The sequence below is a fragment of the Theobroma cacao genome, chromosome 2 (genome assembly GCF_053813885.1).
Source record: "Theobroma cacao isolate CCN51 chromosome 2, ASM5381388v1, whole genome shotgun sequence".
Taxonomy (NCBI): domain Eukaryota; kingdom Viridiplantae; phylum Streptophyta; class Magnoliopsida; order Malvales; family Malvaceae; genus Theobroma; species Theobroma cacao.
Window position 1 is genome coordinate 11,375,096 of NC_142640.1, and position 20,648 is coordinate 11,395,743.

The 20,648-nt window shown below is 35.8% G+C and overlaps 3 protein-coding genes across 6 annotated transcripts; 1 reads left to right on the forward strand and 2 right to left on the reverse strand.

The window, feature by feature from the left end:
• Positions 1-8,396: 8,396 nt before the first annotated feature.
• LOC18608715 (protein ACCELERATED CELL DEATH 6-like) lies at positions 8,397-9,909 on the forward strand. The gene is made up of 3 exons (XM_018114891.2): positions 8,397-8,983; positions 9,458-9,717; positions 9,831-9,909. The coding sequence occupies exons 1-3, from the start codon at positions 8,456-8,458 to the stop codon at positions 9,907-9,909; spliced, it is 867 nt and encodes a 288-aa protein (XP_017970380.2). The 5' UTR covers positions 8,397-8,455.
• A 35-nt stretch (positions 9,910-9,944) lies between these two features.
• Positions 9,945-12,092, reverse strand: LOC18608716 (uncharacterized). 3 transcript variants are annotated; one of them, XM_018116548.2, is made up of 2 exons: positions 11,385-12,092; positions 9,945-10,112 (listed from the first exon to the last, which is right to left on the reverse strand). In XM_018116548.2, the coding sequence occupies exons 1-2, from the start codon at positions 11,887-11,889 to the stop codon at positions 10,024-10,026; spliced, it is 594 nt and encodes a 197-aa protein (XP_017972037.2). In that variant the 5' UTR covers positions 11,890-12,092; the 3' UTR covers positions 9,945-10,023. The 3 variants fall into 3 exon arrangements, with proteins under 3 accessions (XP_017972037.2, XP_007043605.1, XP_088659900.1); XM_007043543.3 differs by lacking the exon at positions 9,945-10,112 and adding an exon at positions 10,583-10,795 and having other exon boundaries at positions 11,385-12,090; XM_088803774.1 differs by lacking the exon at positions 9,945-10,112 and adding an exon at positions 10,891-11,067 and having other exon boundaries at positions 11,385-12,090.
• Positions 12,093-16,462: 4,370 nt separating this feature from the next.
• Positions 16,463-19,705, reverse strand: LOC18608718 (uncharacterized). 2 transcript variants are annotated; one of them, XR_016024671.1, is made up of 2 exons: positions 18,331-19,705; positions 16,463-16,540 (listed from the first exon to the last, which is right to left on the reverse strand). XR_016024671.1 is itself a non-coding variant. In XM_018114803.2 (1 exon), exon 1 carries the CDS (start codon positions 19,028-19,030, stop codon positions 18,596-18,598), a length of 435 nt encoding a protein of 144 aa, XP_017970292.2. In that variant the 5' UTR covers positions 19,031-19,705; the 3' UTR covers positions 18,004-18,595. The 2 variants fall into 2 exon arrangements, 1 of the variants encoding a protein (XP_017970292.2); XM_018114803.2 differs by lacking the exon at positions 16,463-16,540 and having other exon boundaries at positions 18,004-19,705.
• Positions 19,706-20,648: the final 943 nt, after the last annotated feature.

Sequence of the window (20,648 nt, forward strand, 5' to 3'; positions counted from 1 at the left end):
TGGGAGATGGATAATGATAGTGGCTGTGTACACGATGTGAGAGGATGTACACGATGGCACTGATTGTGCATGACGTGGGGGGATGCACATGATGGCGTCGGCTATGTGCACGATGTGAGGGGATGTACATGAGCCGGGTGTGATTATACTGATATTGGTGTTTATCTATGCATTTATATATATACATCTATATTTATGAAATCAAAGTTCATGAGTATGGTATATGGTTTTGCATATGTGAATTTTGCATGTTGAACATTGAAAGTTGCTAAGTATTGTCAAATTGGCGTTCATTGCAACAAGGAATTTGGCTGCAACGAAATGGATTCTTGCTGCCGCCAGAAATTCTCTGTGGTGGTACAGTACTATCACTTTGACAGTGATATTGACCATCTTTTGATTAGAACTGGGCAAAGTGGTAAACAGTAAAGTGGTAGCCCTGCCTCTTAGCTTTCTAATGACCCAACAAGCATGTCAATTGGACCCATGTAGTGGAAGATATGCTTGAAAAACCAAACCATATGCAAACCGAGAATGCCTTTTTCTGCGGTGAGAAACGTACTGTCACGTTGCTACCATGCTCGAGTTCTAATATAATTTCCTCCACTCCCTTATCTTCATGATTGAGCATGGGTCTTTGCAATACTAAGAGTCCACTGATCAATGTCCAAAATAAGGGGGTTTAGGAAAGAAATTATACCAAATTGCATTGTTTTCAAAACAAGTGCATCACGATTTCCAAATTCTTCCTTATCAATTGCTTGTTCCCTTTCTTGTTCACTCACTGGGTTTATACTCACCGTTTTCAACTTCATGTTTTCAGATTACGAGGCAGTTGGTAACTAGGTCGAGGTGCCTTTGCAGACTCGACTATTGGTAGGTGTCTCGACATTCAGTAGCTATATGTTCGTCGAGTTTTTTCGTTGAACATCGAGTCTCCTTTTAATATGTATAGACAAACTTAATGTAAAGTATTAGAATACATGATGTAGATAATATATGTATATTTTAAATGAGTAACGCCAATACAAGTTGGCAATGTCCATCACCATTTTGATCCAAAGTTATAAAATGTGACTTAGCAATATTTGATGGAGTAATGAGCAAGATAAATAGTAGGCTTGCTTGGGCTTAGTGGACTACGTCCATTGGGCCCATGCGCAGGTCATGGCTCGAAATTTGGATCGTGACATAGTCCGGGCATCAAATGATGTAAGATCAGTGAGATATAAATGGGTATTTGTGCAAATACAAAATGAGAAAAATGAGATTATAAGATATAAAGTATGACTGGTCGCACAAGGTTTTACCCAAAGACCTAGTATTGAGTATGAAGAGATATATTCTCTATGGTGGATACAACAATTCTATATTAACTAGTTTGACAATAAATGAGAAAATTGAAATGCATTTAATGAATGTAGTTACAACCTATTTATATGGCTCACTTAATAATGATATATATATGAAAATCACTAAAGGATTCAAGTTATTTGAAGCACAAAATTTGAATTTTTGAAAAATTTATTCGATTAAATAAAATAAATATATATATGGATTAAAGTAATCCAGATACATGTGGTATAATCACCTTAGTGAATATTTGTTAAAAGAAGGATATAAAAATGATCTTAGATACCCTTGTGTTTTTATAAGAGATTTGGATATGAATTGGTCATAATTATTGATAACTTGAATATTATTGGAACTTTTGAAGAGTTATCAAAAGACATAAGTTATTTAAAGAAAGAATTTGAGATGATAAACTTTGGAAAAACAAATATCTGTTTTGGTTTTCATATTGAACACTTGACAAATGGAATTTTTATTCATCAATCAAATTATTTAGCAAAAGTGATAAAATGATTTTATATGGACAAAATACATCCATTGAGTTCACCAATGGTTGTAAGGTTATCAGAAGTGAAAAATACCATTTCTGACCTTGTGAGGACGATGAAGAACTTCTTGGTCCTAAAGTACCACATTTTAATGCCATTGGAGTACTAATGTATCTTATTAGCAACACATAACCTGATATATCATTTGCTATAAATATTAGTAAGATATAGTTTTTCTTAAACTCAAAAACATTGAAATAAAATTAAACATATACTTTGATATTTCCAAGGAAATGGTCATATTAGTGTTTAGCAAATTCAAAATACGTTGTTTTAAATATCTTAAATAATGCAGTCATCAAGAGAGTAAAATATGCACTATATTCTTTTCTTTCATCAAGGTTTTTTTCACTGAATTTTTCTTGATAAAATTTTTAATGAGACGGTATTTCAAAAGTATATTCTTGAAAGAATTATAGTGTCTGTTTGGCCTGTTTTTTTCCAAGTTATCTAACTCTTAAAAGAAAAAGTCAAACCCAATATAATTTTTGATAAGCTCTTAAAAAAAATAATTTTTTTTAAAAAATAATTTAAAAAAAAGCTTAAAAAAAAGCACGAAGGAGGAGCTTTCTCTTCTCTTTTTTAAAAACACATCAATTTTTTAGGAAATAGCCTTTTCTCAATCAATCTCCCTTTCCTCTCCTTCTCTCTGCAAACCACCATTTTCTAACGCAAATCGCGATCTCTTTCTCCTCTACTTCTCTCTACAAAGACTCTTAGAAAAAAAAAATAGAAGACCTAACAATAGAATAGTAAAATCTAGAATTTTTTTGTTCTTACAAAGATTAAGAGAAAAGAAAACCCAAAATTCAAAACTGCGTTCAAATCCTATTTAAAGATTTTCTCTATTCTTCACCAAAAAAGATTTTAATGTCAAATACACCATTTCTTCTTTTCTCTTTTTTTTTTTGGGAATTGAAGTATCATGGTCCTATTGTTTGCTAGATCAACAAAAATTTAATACTAGTACTACTATACAAGTTTGAGATTATTACTAAAATACAAGTTTGAGATTTGTTCCATTTCTTTATTGATTTCTTTGATTTTAACATCTGAAATCGTATATAATCTTGAAGCAGACTTGTTCCACTACAGTTTATTAGGTGATTGAAGATGGCACAAATTCCCTTTATAGTATTTTTAACCGAATTTAGAGCTTATATAATTTATTTTGTTAAACAGCTTACCAAACAGCTTTTGTTTAATTTTAAAAGCAATGATTTTTCATAAAAGTTTTATAATAGCTTTTAAGCTAAAAAAAAAAAAAAACTAAGCCAAACAGGCTCATATACTTTTTTCTTTCATTTGAATTTTTTCCTTATATTCTTAATACAATGGATATTCAAAGAGAGCGTTATGAATATTTTTGTGAATATTTATTTATATTATGTATAACTAGATTTGGATGTAGATTAGATTGGGTTAAGATTAGAATTTAATCCACTTGTCTAATCCTTTAGTGTTATCTTTATCTTGTAAATTTTATTCAAAAAATGGGTTATGAGCCTATAAAAAGACCCCTCACTTTAATTGTAAAGACACATTTGAATGAGATTTTTTTACTTCTCTAAATACTTTTATTCCTATTTCTCTTATAGTTATTCTTTCAAGTTATATTTTATAATAGAAAATGTAGTACCCCGTATTTTGATACGGTAGGTAATAAAGTTTACAGATGCCAATTGAAATTGATTACTGAGTTAAAAAGGGTAATTTAGAAGAGAACCTGTAAAATCTCGATCTCCATAGGCATATAATTAGAAGTAGACGCGATAATGTTGATCAGGGGTAATTTCGTTATTTCTCTTGGTGAGCCCCTAAAAGTAGTTTTCTAATGTTATTAAGGTCCAAGTAGGTCTAAGGAATAGTTTGGGATAAAATATTCCGCATGCGAGAAAATAATAATAAAATAATAATATTTTTATCGAAAAAGAATTTGAATGATAAAAAGTGATTCGAAAGTCAATTGAGGCATAATAAGGTATTTTGGGTGCCAAGGAGACGAGGAAAATTTTGGAATAAAATAATATTAAAATATTAATATTTTATTTAGTGTCAAAATTTTTTATGAAGGAGGAGTTTATGGTCAATCTAAGTGGGGTACAAGAAGAATAAGAGAATTTTGGAGAAAAATGACGTTAATGGGGCCGCGTGTCTTTATTAAGTAAAGATAGCGTGGACAAATAAATATTTTAAATATTATGGGGACACTATGTTGGAGTACAAACTTCATATTTTGTTTGTACATGTGTAGAAGAAGGTAATAGAAGGAAATTGGAGTTAAATAAGTGTTGGGAGGACTAAATTAAAACGGAAGGAAATAAAAAGGGTAAAATGGTCATTTTGCACCCCAAGTCAAAATTTTAAGTTTTCGTAAACCCAAGTAGTTTAGATCATTGTGGACCTTGTCTCAGTGTTAAAAGAATAAAAAGATTGCACAAAGGATTGGAGAAGAATAAGTTAACTTGCTAAAAGGTATTTTCGTAATTTATAAGGGAATTGGATAAGTTTAAGCTATAAATATCTTCTCCTTCTAGCAGCTTCTTCAATTTCCAGCAGCTTCTTCTTCTTCTTCCTTCCATCTCACATTTGTTTCCCCCTCCATGGAAGCATGGTATGAAAACTTCATAACTTTCTCTCTCTAGCTCCAATTTTCATGCCTTTGTGCAGCTTTTCATGGAACTCTCGTGCTCTTTCACTCTTTTACTTCAAAACCCTTGAAAAATCTCACCTTCATACTTTCTCTCACTAGCTAGGTGTTTAGAGAGAGAAAGAAAGAGAGAAAGCTCCCATAATAGCTTGGAAAATTTATTGGAAAGAATTTCAAAGTTACAAGCTACCAAGGTGAGTAATGAATTAGAATTTATTTTTGTGTTGGGAATGATTAGTAAGTGGACTTGTGAATGTTGTAGTTGAGGTTATCCACTCATTTTAGAGTGATTAGGGTAGTGAAATAGATAGCCATTTAAATGGCAATTGAAAGCTAGCTAAGAGAAAGCTTTAGACTTTATAAGTATGTGAATTGACAAATTGGTGATGCTAATGTGATGATAGGTTTCAACGAAGCCCCATCATCCTATTTGGACAATTAGGGAAGTTAGAGTCGACCAAAAGTTCAACAAATTACCGGTGACTCAACTGCATTTCAAAATCGTTTTGGAAATGTGACTGTTTTGTACAAAGTATTTGAATGATTTTATACAATTTTTCTTAAAAACGAGTGCCTTGGGAACAAGCCTTTGATAATTGACTTTATGTTGTGACATGTGGTTGTTATGTATTTGTGCACTACTACATTTATGTTGGTATATATATATAGATATATATGATGTGCATGATGGTTGATATTGTGTGATGATTATAACCGGGTGTGTGCCCGATGTGGGGGGATGCACATGCCGGTGATGGCGTGGTGAGGGAGGTGGATGATGATAATGTCCCTGTGCACGATGTGGGGGGATGTACACGATGGCACTGACTATGCACGATGTGGGGAGATGCACACGATGAGTCTGGCTATGTGCATGATGTGGGGGAATGCACATGAGCTAGGTGTGATGATGGTGATATTGGTGGTTATCTATGTATTCATGTATATCTATGTTTATGAAAGAAAAGCTTATGAATATGGCATATGATTGAAATGCATGTAAAACTTGACATGTTGAAGTTTGGGAAATTATATGTTTTTTATGTTGTTTTTGTCATTTCAGCAGGATGGCCTTTTGTTGAGGAAATGGAAAATTTTTGCTGGTGCCCTGTTTATCGCTGCAGCGAGAAACTCTCGGGTTTCGAGGGTTTCACTAGACATGGTTCTCGCTGTAGCGAGAAAGTTTGTGTTTTATGGCTTGAATCTCGCTGCAGCGAAAAACTTTTTGTTTCGCTTAGTATCTTAATCGATTGCTGCGTTATTTTCCACTTCTTTGGTACCATAGTTGAGCATGGACCCTTTACATTAAGTGATTTAATCAATTAGGGTTTTCCTGAGGGGTTATGATAAGCACTAAGTTAAATTGAATTGTTTTAAAATAAGTGCATCATGATTTTCAAAATGTTCCTATTAATTGCTTATTCCCTTCCTTGTTCACTAATTGAGTTTCGTACTCACATTTTTAAAATTCATGTTTTCAAATTTGGAGATAGTTGGGACCTAAATTGAGTCGCATACCTATGCTCGTCTTCTTAATAGGTACTATGACATCTCGATAGCTGTATCTTCATCCATAGTCACTCCGCTGACGGTCTCGAGTCTATTACTTGTGAACATGTATATGTTGGATTGATGATGACAGTACTTTGATATAATATAAATATGAAAATTCAGTTGTTACAAAGTATTACTGGAACATTTACTTTTGAGAGTTACAACACTTCATTTTAAAGACGATGGATGGGAATGATAATCGGAATTACATAAAGAGGTTTGCTTGAGCGTAGTGGGCTATGCCCATTGGTCCATACGCCGGTCATGACTTGAGAATTTGGGCTGTGACAGAAACATTTTTATTCCTCAATAACTATATATATATATATATATATATATATATATATATATATATATATATTATAAAGACCTAGTGTTTGTTTTTTTTCTTAATTGAAATAATACAATATAAATCTACTAAGACTTGACCAAATTTTTTGGAAGGATATTGAAAGTAAAAAATAACAAAGATTTCGTCATAGCTGACATAACTTTTACTAAAACAAATGGGGTTCCTATCCTTGGTGGCTTGGCGCAATTGCTTGAGTATGACCAAAAGACTAGGCAAGCAAGTGTAATAATTTATAAACCCGCCCTTTATAAGGTTTTGAATATGAATTTTTCATGGAAAATATGCCCTCCTTCCCCTCTAAAATGGGCTGCCAATTATTTTACAATTGATTTAAGTAGTTGTCAGAAAAGCGACCTTGATGAGGACAGATGCATATACTGATTCATTACTGTTGTTTTTTGGGTTGAATTCGTTTCATTAGAATACTGTCGATGCATACGCAACCCTTTAAGAATTTCGTACTGTTTACAGCATTTCTTCTTTCTTCCTTCCCACGTTAAGAGTCTTCTTTTTCATAATATAGCCAGCAGAGACCACAATGTTGACTGATTTTAATATCAGCTTTTATTACAAATATAGGCCTTTTTCAACAGAATTACTACCTCATCAGAGCTTTTGACCGGAATTTGGGGACAAGGAAAGGTTGTAGCTCTCAATTTCTTGGAAGATTTTTGGAAAGTGTTCGACACACTATAGTCGTATATACCCTTTGATTCCTTGATTTTCTTTGGGAAGATTCTACCTGGTGTGGTTTGAATCTACAATAAGATTTGATATTATAGGAGTAAAGAATGACCCTTCCTGATCATAGCTTAGCCTATATATAAATGTTACATACATGCTGCAGCCTGCAGCTGTAGTCCTGCTAATATTACTACATGTAATCAGACTGAGAGAATTTCAATTTGCAGCAGGGTGCAGTAATCTACTGCCGTCTTGTAGCTATGGTGAAACTGACAAGAGATTTTGTAAACCAAAGAAAGAAGCAGGAGAGAGAAAGAAAGAAGAAAGTGAAACAGGACGTGAGAGGAAAAGGAAAAATAGAGAAACACATAGAAAAACAGTTGTATGAGCTAAGCCTCGTTCCAATAACAATTACAAGAATTCCTGGTTTCCTGATTGATGGGGAGGAAAAGGAAAACTATGGAAGTTCTACTTCCATGGACCCTGATTTGTACACAGCTGCCATGGAAGGCAGAATCCTGGAACTGGTAGAAGCTGTGGAGAAAGGACCCGCTGATAGACAAAGTGATCGTGTTGTGCCAGCAAGCTGTATTCAAGTAAGCCCCCAAAAGAATACAATGCTTCACATAGCAACAAGTTATAGACATCATGAGATTGTTAATCTCATCTGCAAGGATTTGCCCTTCTTCATTCAGGAGAAAAACTCTAAGGGTGACACTGCTCTCCATATAGCAGCAAGGATTGGTGATCCGTTGCTAGTCCGCCTGATAGTTGATGCCATAAGAGGTTCTTCTGGCGAATCTATGTTAGGTGACAAAAATGAGGATGGAAACACTGCTTTGCATGAAGCCTTGCTAGCTCATCATGAAAAGGTCGCTCGGATCCTGATTGACAAAAATAGGGAAATGTCGTATAGCGCCAACAAGGAAGGCAAATCTGTATTATATCTTGCTGCGGCCGCAGGTTATGCAGATATTGTTAGGCTTATAATGGAAAATCCATTAGGGAACTACAATGAACAACAAAGACTGCAAAATGAATCACCAGTACACGCTGCCATTCATGGGAGGAACATTGGTAATTTATTTCATGTACACTTTAGACTTTGTGTAGGGATAATTAACGTTTAATTTCTCTCTTCTTATGTTCTTATTTCATTTACTTGTTACAAGACATTCACCTTTTCTCTTTGACCATGCATTAGCAATTTCAGTGACAGTTGAAAAAAATCGTCTGCGTCAGACCATAGCTCCTTGAACATGTTAATTAGCCCTGCTAAGCTTTTCCTTTGGAATAGCAGATGTCCTCAAAATAATGTGGGAAAAGGACCAGTCTTCTTTTCATTTAAGATGTGAACAAGGAAGGAATCCGCTTCACTGTGCTGCATCCATAGGCTATCTTGAAGGGGTCAAAATCCTGCTTCAGATGTTCCGTGGTGCTGCATACCAAAGGGATCGGAATGGTTTCTTCCCTATTCACATAGCTTCTGATGAAGGCTATATCGGGATAGTCCAAGAGTTTCTATGGCACTGTCCGGATTCAAGGGAGCTTCTTAACAGGCAAGGTCAAAGTATACTTCACCTTGCTGCAAAGAGAGGAAGAATTCATTTGGTGAATTACATACTCAAAGTGCCCACACTACAGAATCTTATAAATGAGAGAGATGAGAATGGAAACACGCCTTTACTTTTAGCTACTATTTACCTGCATCCCAAGGTTGTAAGCGTTCTTACATGGGACCGGAGAGTTAATCTACTGCTGATGAACGAGGACGGATTGACAGCGCTGGATATTGCACAAGAATACAACACAGACACACAAATGATGGCTTCATGTCCAAAGGTATGTGACTACGGGAAGTAGATTAATATATTTCTATCGGAGCCGTTGGTCCGCCACAAGCAGTGGAAAGTTCGTGCTTGTGTACATGCCCAATTTTGAATTTAGTGCTTATTAGAGTTTTATAATTTCCCAAGTAATTGTCTATAACCACTAGCATCAGTTAACTGTTCACATATAAATTATCTTTACAGCAATTTTGTGATTGAAAACAAAGAAAGGAAGTTATGGTGCGCAAATGAGCGTCCATTATTTCCAATGCAATGTCAAAATGGTCAGAGTGAGAACACTTCCAATTAACACGGTAGATGCTTTTCCTAGCTATTGATTTATTAGCTTGGATCCGGATCCTAGGAAGGTAACCTGGCAAAGTTGAACCCGTTAACAAAAAGAGCTGATGATTTGATGTGGTTCCCGTATTTTGAAAGGTAACCTATTATGTTGGTGCATATGTAATCTTGTTTTTGTATTGTGCAGCGATTGACATGGCTCGCCTTAAGACTAACCTGTGCAGAACGCTCCCAGCCAACAGCCTCAAGAAACAGAAGACAAAGTTCAGTTGAAGGAGTGTGTTCGAAATTTGAAAGTTACAAGGAGAACGTCAATGTAATATTATTAGTCTCAACACTGGTTGCAACAGTGACATTTTCAGCTGGTTTCACAATCCCTGGTGGTGACAACAACTCTAGTCCTGACGAAGGTTCTGCAATCATGCTAAGGGAAAGGATGTTCCAACTGTTTGTCATCTGCAACACAATGGCTATGTATAGCTCCATCATCATTGATGTTACACTCATTTGGGCACAGTTAATTGATCTCGGTTTGGTGTTCTTTGCTCTTAAACTGGCAGTACCTCTCCTAGGAGTTGCACTTACAATGATGTCCATAGCATTCATGGCAGGTTTATACTTGGTGGTGAGCAAGCTTAGTTGGCTTGCCTCAGTTGTCCTCTCCTTGTGGTTGATTTTTCTTGTCATGCTCGCAGCAATCTTTATTCCACTATGTTGCTCAGCTAGCTGCTACATTCTGCGTTACATTTCTTACTATCCCTTCCGCTTGATGTTGTACACGCTTGGAAGCCATGAGGGGGATGACTCAAAGGAATAGCTTTCAGCCATCTTTAATAACATTACTGTTGACGAGTGGAAATAAACATCTTATACAGTTATGTTTAATGCACATTAAACATTTGCTGGCATACATTGTAATACAAGCCTCATATACTCCGGGGTGAAAGTATTGTACCTTGTACATATATATTTGAACACTTAGGTGTGTTTGCATGAGCAAAACTCTTAAAACTCTATGTTAAAAATAAGCTTTAATCTATTGAAGGGATTGGATTTTTCTTTGATTTCAAGCAGGAACTGATACTTGCAGGAAAAAGACAACAGAGTATATAGGAAGGACTGAGCTTCTATGAGGTCAACTTGAACAGTAGAAAAATGGTTCACAACCCAACTAGGGATTTGACCAAAAATGAGAGAGAGAGATCTAGATAAGTAATGAAAATAAGAAACAATAAAGGGAAACCAATAAGTTGTCTCCTTTCCTCTCCCCACCGCCCGCCCCCCCCCCCCCCCCCCCCCCCCCCCCACACCCCCCTTTTTTTTTTTTTCTTGTGTGTCAGCTGCTATTTATTCATTAGCAAACCAATACGGCAATGGAACCCTTTGTTTGTTCTACGAATGGCTTAGTTGTTTGTCATACACATACAGATTCTTTAAGATGGTTTGGTCCAAGCACGTGACAAATGCTGCAGTTCAAGGGGGACCAACCTTCCCTGTTCCCTCTAATTTCCACGGCGTGAGATAGCTTTTTGTAAAGCATGGAACACAATCATACCAAAAATACAGTTAATTTCATTAATGTTAAAAAAAAGTGAAGAAAGTAAATAAAATAATGAAAGAGACTAGGAGTTTATTCATATGATTTTTGCAAAGATAATCAAGTAATTAACCCATCAATTCAAGAATCAATGCATGCTTTAGGATTTGAACTGAAAACATTTGCATTCCATAGCCCAGTACTGCAGAAAGAAACTGAAAAATGAATGACTGTCATGTATACACTGGAGAAGTTTTAGGCTGCAAAGAAATAAGTAAATTTAAGAGTAAAAAACAACAGTTCGTCATTCATTTCTTTTTATACATAGAACAAACAAAAGCAGGGATAACTATTAAATAGCCCTTTAACAAAGAGCTTGCCTCGTTTTTGAACTCCTAATTTAAGTCAAATTAACAAAAATCAAACAATGTCTTAGATGGAAGATGAGGATAACTTTCCTAAATTCCATCAACCAGGAAAACTTCCAAAATCCGATTTCTTCCAAGTATCCACAAAGTGAAATCTCTCCAGCTAAATAAGGTCTCAGTAACTTAAACAATTCAACTTAATCACTCACCAGAATTCTTCCTGACAAGTGCAAAGTACCCCAAAACGGCACAAACAGCAGCTACAAGATTCCCTTCCTTCAACAAAATCTTGAACACAATCCCAGCGATCTCTCTTGTAATCTTCCTGCCTTCAAGCACCAAGGTCCTCTTTGGTTTCCCAAAGAAAGCAAGCAGAACCACAACAGTGATCCAGGTCACCAAAGTGGCCGGCACAGCCACAGCCAGAGCTGCAACCATAGAAAGCAGCCCAAAAACCGCACCAAGAAGAACAGAGGCATAGAGGGCAGGCCACCCAGAAGAAGCAGAAGATGGTTGGGCTTGACGTTTGTACCAAGAAAGTATTGATTTAAGGGAATTCCACGAAGAAGCTAAAAGGATTGCATAAACTAGCACAAAGAGAAACACCCATGTTCTCCTTTTGCTCATAACTTTCAGAAATAACTTGTATGATGATGGCGGAGGAGGTGTTGTTGATGTAGGAGAAGTGGGTAGTGCTTCGTGTTCTCCCTCCATGTTTTTTCCTTCTATTTGAAGTGGCTTGGTTCTCTCACCTTCTCTGTCCGCGCTTGGATTTCCTGTGCTTGTTTTGGTTTTCAGTTAGTTTTTGGGCCTCTAGGATGGATTCTCGGTGAGTTTTGGGTACCTCTCTATGTCCGAGAGGCTGAGATGAGATGATGAAAAAGTAGATACTGTTAGACTGAGCAAAAGAAGTTAATGGTAAGTACCAAGCGCAATTGGAAGCAAGGGAAAACAACTTGAGCACCTTGGCAGCATCTGATTGGGTCGTGTATTCACTCGCCTGGGAGATGCTGTTATTAAGTAGGATGCTTTAAGTAAGCCTATGTCTTTGTCGAGAACGACAGTGGGGTTCTTGAAGCTCTATCATTTAATGGGCTTTTTGGGCACAAGGAATTGAATTTGGACTGGAATCTTCTACGGGCATTTTGGGGCGTCAATTACTTCTCCGGCTGGAGCTTGCAATAACTGGTTTCTTCTTCGGGTTGCCAAGCTCTTGCTTTACACCTTGCGGAATCTTTCTCAGCTTCTAAGAAGCCCAGCAACCTAACAACTTTTTCCTTTCAGTGTTATTCTTCCTGACTAGGGAGATTCAGGAAAAGCGGTATAAGAGGGGTCCAGCCAGAAACTTAGGTACTACTCCATAGTCCATGTCAACAACATAAAATGGAAAAATAGGTTACGATGCTTATTTAGTATCACCAGAAAATTCATTATCTCCTGCTGTGGCTAGTACAAATTGTAGATGAGAGTTTAGTAGGATGACTGACTGCTTTTGAGGTGTGCTTTTCGTCCAGCGAGTTAATGCGCTTTAGATGTTACGCTGCATCATTCAAAGGCATTCCATAATGGATCAACCAACACATGGGTTACATCAAGAGTCCAAGCGCCCAAATACGTTTCAAGCGTGAAAGCAGTCAATGTCACGATCTACATTAACTCCTGTAAGGTATTATCTAATTTGATCCTCTGGACAAAAGATATATCACAGTTTAAAGGTGGTATAAACTTTTACATGTCCAGTATTACTTTAGTATATAGCCGATGTGAGATTCATAGCTTCTTTTTTTAAGACCATAACATTCTCTCTTATTCTTGCTAGGAGTTTCTCTTCAATGTGAAACTTTATAGCTTTTTTCGTTGGGAGTATTATCTCGACGATATGAGATTCACATACAAGCAAGGATCGTGATATCTTTTCCTACTTCAACAAGGGTCTACTGTCTTCAGTGGCACATCGTTAGTACTTAGAGTCTGCTTTGAGCTAGTATTTGGTATGAAGGAAGTGAGAGCACATTCCACGCAATGTGTTTAATTATATTACATTACAGTGTTTGTTTTGCAACAGACTACTGCAATGTAAGATTGCAATACAATACATTCTATTGCACTTTTTAATATTATTAAAGATATTTTTACCCTTCAATTTTATTATTTTGTTAAAAATATTTTGTAATGTTATAATTAAAATAAAAATATTAAAATAAAATATATAATATAAGAATTAGAAATTAAAATAAAATAAAATTAAATTCATATGATAATATAAGTAAAAAAATTAAAATAAAATATATATAATATAAAAAATTATATTAAAAAATTAAAATAAAATATTTAAAATTATAATAAGAAATGAAAATAAATATATGACATTAAAAATATATTTAAGAGATGATATTATATAAAAATTAGCAATAAAAAATACAAGTATATTAAACTTGCATTTTAATAAATAAGGGTAATTTTGAAAGTTAACATTACATTTGTAACAGAGTACTTGTAAATCAAACGCTGCAATGTTATCTTCCCTGTACTTTAATCATTATTTTACTTGTATACCAAATACTGTAATGTTATTTTGCTTGCAATCATATTGTTTGCAATCACATTACTTGCAATTATATTACCTGTAATTATATTACCTGTAATCATATTACATTGTAAAGTACCAAACACCACCTGATACCAACTGTTATGGTCCCCACCAACCTTTGTGAGGTATTGTTCGCTTTACCCTGTTGGCCTCATGGTTTTATCCCACAAAAAGTGCCTCACAAGTTGAAGGTAGTGTGAACCTTTATATGCATTGTATCACTCTAGTACATAGCCGATGAGAGATTTATGGCTTCTCTCTCTAAAACTATGACATCCTCTCTTACTCCCTACTTGGAATTTCTCTTCAATGTGGGACTTTGTGGTTTTACTCGTTAGGAGCATTATCTTGACAATGTGGGATTCACATTCAAGAAAGGACTGTGACATCTAAGGGCGTTCTAAGAGTGAAAGCACCAACGGGCATTCTGAGCGCTTTATGAGCACGAAAGCACCCAAGAGCTTTTCGAGCACCGAAGCTTCTAGGGGCATTCCCACCCAAGAGCATTCCAAGCGCGGAAGCACCCAAGAGCTTTCCAAGTGCGGAAACACCCAAGAATAAGCATGGAACAATTATTTGTACAAGGAAGTTAAAGTAACTTAGAACAAGAGGTAGGGTTCATGAGTTACCTTCACATTTGGAATATTCTAGAGAGTTTGGCTTGGTGGCTTAGATATGAAGATAGTTAAGAAAACTTCCTCTTAACTTTTCCTTGAAGTATAAGTGCTTAAGCCCTTTTTCTTTCTTTACTCCTTAAGAATACATGTGGCGCACTATGAAGTGTCACTACTCCATTACCCAAAACTTACACCTACTATCCAACCACATGATCATTCTTTTAATATTTTATAAATTGTTTTTTAACTACTCTTTCATGACAAACATGTTCTCCCATAATTGAACGTGTTCTCTTAACTACTCTTAAGAAAATGCTTTTATTCAGCATAAATATAAAGGACTTAGAGGTTAAAAGGTAATTAGAAATCATCAAAAACCTAGCAAAGATTATCTTGAAAGTTTTCTTGAGACTTCTTCAAATATTCTTTCTATTCAGCCTTTCCCATTCGTCGTAATCCATCACTTATTCCACCTTTTTCTTTTCCCTTACCACTTACCCCCAAAGCACTTACGCTTCAAAAACTGCTTCAGTCTTCTTCTTTGTCGCCTTTAGCGCATTCCAATTCACTCATTGCAACAAATCTTCTCTCTCTACTTGAAGAACCCTTTGCATTTTGGCGATTCCACTAAGGGAAAGTGATTGCAGTAAGTGAAAAATTAATTGAAAATTTTTATCAGAAGATATAAAAAGTTCTCCTAACAACCAAGAAACATCTGTTCTCACTTATATCTAGGAGCTCATGAAAATTTTCAAAGCTTCTCAAGAAAAGATACAAGTGTTAGAGGAAAACAATAAGCAAATGATGGAGACCATTACTCAGTATGCATCCACAACTGCCATAACCTCTTAACTTCTACCTATACCAATAGAAAATGCCGCTAATGTGATCAACAACAATGAAAATGAAGGAAATGGAGAGAGCACGATTGACCCACTCCTTTATATCACCAATCCCTCTATTGTAGGTAATCCCGTTATGGCAACTCCTTCCACTAGTGCTCAGAGTTTTGTCACAAAGGAAAAGTTGGAAAAGTTGCTCGATCAGAATAACAAGAGTCTCAACTTTTCCAAGTTTGACTTGAAACTACCCTATCTTGCTAAGGTAGTCGTAAACCCATACCCTAAAGATTACACCAGCCTAAAATTCAAACAAGTCAATGGCAAGACTGGTAATGCTTGGGAACATGTCATGAAGCTTGTAAAAACCTTGGGAGTCGTAGGCTTGGAAGACGATTTAAAGCTGAAAGAGTTCTTTAAGTCTTTTACTGAAAAAGCATACATGTGGTATGTTAATCTCACTCTAAGCTCAGTTGACTATTGGAATCAAATGTGTAGGATGGTCGGAGAAAAATTCTTTTCTACCTAAAAAAGGTGACCTTTATTAAATTGGGGAAAGAACATCATAAGGTAAAAAAGGATCTTATGGAGTACATCTAGCGGTTTAGAGAACGTATACTAGATATACAAGATTCTCATGATTAAAAAGAGCTGGTCAAAGTATGCAATCTAAGGTATGTTCGATGAAATATAGAGGCATTTGGACAACTTACCTTTTCATTTTTTTTCTATTTTAATTGAAACTGCACAACAGACCAATAATACAGTCCTTAGGTAAAAAAGAGCCAATCGTTTCAATAAGAGGAACATCACTCCTGTGAATGCAATTCAAGGGGGAAGTAAAGAAAGAAGAGGCCCTCGAGAGAATCTAAGGCCAAAGCGGGACAACTTTAAGAAAAGACAAGATTAAGAGATCGTTATACCCTTTCCATTTTCAGCTCCACTCGACAGAGTCAGGGCATTCTTTCAAGAATGAATTAGAGACGGACAAATAAATTTACCTTATGTATCGAGACCATCACTAGTAGAAGAGAAGTTCAATCCATGGTATTACGATTACCATCGCATGGTGGGTCATCCATTTGCTGAATGTAGGAACATGCGCAAGATATTTCACCAAAGAACACAAACAGGAGAAGTCTTGATTGGAAACAACACAATTCAAAACAATCCACTCCCTACTCATCAAAATGCTTGAAGACATGTAAGTGTAATGATCAGTATTCAAGAAAAACCTACCCTTCCTTCTAATCAAGAAGAGGGCACTCGTGCAGCTGCTATAGTTACCTCTTCCATTGCCAACTCACTCATGAAGAAACCTAGATGCAAACATTTCTTTGATTAACTTGGCTTCTCAGAAGAATCAAAGAAGAAGGTAGCTATAATGTTAGCACAAATAGGTGGTTTGTAGAATGGAGAATATAGCTTAGTGGGACTACTTATGAAGAAGATGGCAAGTGGATATGATAATGCCATAGTATTAATAAAAGTAGACATTTATACATCACATCCCTATCACAACAAGCCACTTTATGTGGATAGTAATGTTAATAGATACCCAGTGAGAAAGATGTTCATTGATGACGGTTCTTCAGTAAACCTTATGCCACTGTTTACTTCGAAGGTTGTGAATATAGATTTAAGGAGTTTGCATCATCTTATGACCATGACTTCCTTCAATAACAAAAAGATTAAAACTTTAGGGCAAGTCTTGGTGAATTTCAAGATAAGACCTATTCAAGATTAGATTTACTTCCACGTTATTGAATCTGATGTGGCTTATCACATTTTCATAGAAAGAAAGCGCCAAAGGGCGTTCCAAGCTCAAAAACGCCCAGGGGTGTTCTAAGCGAGGAAACGTCTAGGGCATATCAAGTGTGGAAACACTTAGGAGCATTCCAAGCATGGAAATGCCCAAAGGCATTCCCAGTGCAGAAGCGTCCAAAGGCGTTCCCAGCACGAAAACACCCAAAAACAAGCACAGAACAACTGTTTGTACAGAGAAGTGAAAGTAACTCATAACAAGTGGTTGGGTTTATGAGTTACCTTTACATTTGGAATGTTCTAAAGAACTTAGCTTAGTGGCTCAAATATGGAGATAATTAAGAAGACTTCCTCTTAACCTTTTCTTGAAGTACATGTGTTTTACCTTTTTTCTGTTTTTGCTTCTTAAAAATACATGTAGTGTACTATCAAGTGTTATTACCCAATTACCTAAAACTTACACCCACTATCCAACTATGTGGTCATTCTTTTAATATCCTATAAACCATTTTTTAATTGCTCTTCCATGACAAGCACACTCTCCCATGATTGAACATGTTCTCCTAACTACTCCTACGAAAGTGCTCCTATTCAGTATAAATATGAGGGCCTTAGAGGTTGGGAGGTAATAAAAAATCATCAGAAACCCAACAGAGATTATCTTGAAAGCTTTCTTGAGACTCCTTTAAACATTCTTTCTATTTAGCCCTTCTCATTTACCGTAGTCCGTCATTTCCTCCACCTTTTCTTATCCCTGACCACTTGCCACCACTGCTACAATCTTCCTCTCTACTGCCTCTAATGTAATCCAATTCACTCATTACAACACGTCCTCTCTCTCTAACTAAAGAACCCCGTACACATAAATAATTGCTTGGTCTCAACTGACCTGTATATTCTACAATTCCACTGCGTCTAAGAGGTGGACAAACACAATATCTTAAATTAGACCGTGCGCATATCAGAACAATAGCAGCAACGAATGAACCTGGATGATATGTAACTGTAACCAAGTAAATTGCGGAGCAAACTGAGTTAGCTATTAATATATTCAGAGAACAAATAAAAAGTCAACTTCAGAGTGGGGATGGGAAAAAATTAGAAAAAATTAAGGTCAACGGAGAACATTTCCATTCAAGGAATGGTTTATTCAAATTACATGTAAATCATCTCAAGCACTCGCAACTTCGAAACTCATTCCAGGTTAACATTTAAGACCACCGTATCAATATGAGAATGTGTTTGTCAAAATTTTGCCTTAGGCAAGATGCATGGATAAGTAAGCACCATAGCACAGTTACAAAGTGATTGCAAACAGACAGGTACAAGGGCATCTAGTTCTTACCACAACAATCAACAGGCTTTCTGGAAACGTAGTAACCTCAATATCCATATGCATAGATGCTGCAACCTCTCCTTTTGAATATTCATCTCCGATCTTGCAAGTAATTGCACCTTTTCAAACACCCTGCTTCAAGCAACATGAAATCTTTCATGATTTGATACCAGCCTTCATGAAGACATCCAAATTGAAACCAACAACTCTATTCAGTAATGTCACATTGTCATTTGTCACTGCCCACTTGAATTCATTTGCGCTCAAATTCAGGCTAATCATACTTCTCCTTCCAAGTATACAATAAAAAGAACACCCAAGAAAGAGCCAACACAAAATCACCAACTACTTGTCTCGGCCAATCCCAAGATAAATCCTCTAACCTTATCTCAAAATTAACCCTCCAAAGAGCCATTGATAAGTGAAGAAGTACACAACCTTTGGCGAAAAAGCTCTGGAATTTTTTGTCCTTGACAAACGCTACCATGAACACCAAGAACCCAACTACAAAGAGAAGCAAACCAACAAAAGAATTTGATGTCTGAATCAGCAATTTATCATGTGGGGTTGACCCTGAAAGCTTTTGAGCCGTTTCAACACCATGAGCAAAAATATAGATCTCGTTAAGATAGAACATTATCAAAGATCCACTCGTTATTGCGATCAGGGAGTGGAGAATGCAGATCACAAAGAACATAGACAGTCCCATTGTACCAACTATAACATGCCTTGCTTCAGCTGTTCTATAGATCTTCTGATTGTCTCCACAACTCCAAAAAGTTCAAAGATTCAAGAAAATCAAGACTTTACGATATGAATGCAGGAATTTGATTAGAGCACCAATAAACGCAGATGAACGTGAACCCACCAAGGAAAACCTTAAAAGGTCGAGAATTTTCAATGGGTGAATTAATATATGACAATGAGAAAGGAATAAACCATTAAAATACTAGACAGCCAGATGAAGCCACCAGGAGAAAACCTCAAACTTCACACGTTATGATCGTTGCATAACAATGAGCAATGATTGAAAACATGTACATCCAAAATCCCAGTGATCTTCCCCCAAGCAAAAACCCGAAATAGAAAAATGAAAATGAAGAACTGATGAGTCTGAATCACAATGTGGCAACGATCAATGGAAAAAACTGGCACAGAGAATGAGGAATAAATAGTGGCATTATGGAATTTTCACTTTCACAATCACAAATAGGAAGAGGAAAGAGAAGAGGGTGGGATTGAGAATTTGAATGAAGAGAATCTGAACTGGAATCGGGATTAAATGACCAAAGACTGAGCTATGGGGTTCATAGGGATGTGTGCGGTTTGGTGTTTGACGGGTTTTGTGATTTTTGTCGTAAGTGTGGTTTGTTCCACAACCCATTTGCGGGGACTATGCTGTTTTCTACGACTTTGTGACTTGTTTAATTTATTAAGAATGATGATTGATCACAAATGAGTAAATGGTAGTCATGATTTAAAAGTTTACTTTCCGAAAAGAAATATTAACATATTAAAATTTTTTAATGATTGTTAGTTGTTTTATATAAGAAGGCTACAATTTGGGCTAATCATCTTTATCTAAATTGTACATACTTCATCCCTATCATATAAATTACACAAAAAATAAATTCTTTGAAGAATAAAAATCCCCATTTGTCATTTACTCTCTAGGCAAATTCCTCACTTTTCCTTGGGGCTAATCCTATTTTCCAATTGCATTCATCACTTTTTGCCTGGTTGGGCTTGTTCTAGTCCAACAGCCTGAATTCTTCCTTGCGGTAACTTGAGCGTGGAGACTGGGGTTGGGTTTGTTGAAAATCAAACTTTGGGCTTATTCAAACCCATCAGATGTCTGCATTAGGGATTAAGATTATTTGTGCCATTTTTGTTTTTATAAAAGATTACCATTACCTATATTTTACCATCATTGCTCTTTCTCCTTTTTCATTTTTCTTTAATTTAGAGGTTGGTTCAACTTTTGATTTTGACATCTACCTTGATTTCATCTTTCTGACTATATCTGATTTAATTTGTCACTTTTCACATTATTTTAATAAGTAATAGGCATTAAAAACCTATGACAAATATTGTTTTGATGAAAATAGAAGCTTCTTAGATTAAAAAAAAAAGGAGAAACATCCAAGATTACCTTCTAACCTCTATGAACCAGTAAAAGGTTTTGGTCAATAACTTTCGGAAATACTTGGTGGAATGGATAATTGCAATGGACCAAAAAAAAGAAGAAGAAACAAGTGCAAACTAAAAGTAAGGTGCATTTTTTTATGAGGTCAATAAAATAATACAATACAAAAATCAAAATCAGA

Excerpts from the sequence above, each read along its gene's own strand:
- LOC18608716 (XM_018116548.2), bottom strand. The coding sequence starts at position 11,889 with ATGGAGGGAGAACACGAAGCACTACCCACTTCTCCTACATCAACAACA. Across the intron at positions 10,113-11,384 it reads ACTTGTCAGGAAGAATTCTG|TAATGTTATTAAAGATGGCT; the intron begins GTGAGTGATTAA and ends ACTCGTCAACAG.
- LOC18608715 (XM_018114891.2), top strand. The coding sequence starts at position 8,456 with ATGTGGGAAAAGGACCAGTCTTCTTTTCATTTAAGATGTGAACAAGGA. Across the intron at positions 8,984-9,457 it reads TGATGGCTTCATGTCCAAAG|CGATTGACATGGCTCGCCTT; the intron begins GTATGTGACTAC and ends TGTATTGTGCAG. Across the intron at positions 9,718-9,830 it reads AGGGAAAGGATGTTCCAACT|TACCTCTCCTAGGAGTTGCA; the intron begins GTTTGTCATCTG and ends TTAAACTGGCAG.
- LOC18608718 (XM_018114803.2), bottom strand. The coding sequence starts at position 19,030 with ATGGGACTGTCTATGTTCTTTGTGATCTGCATTCTCCACTCCCTGATC.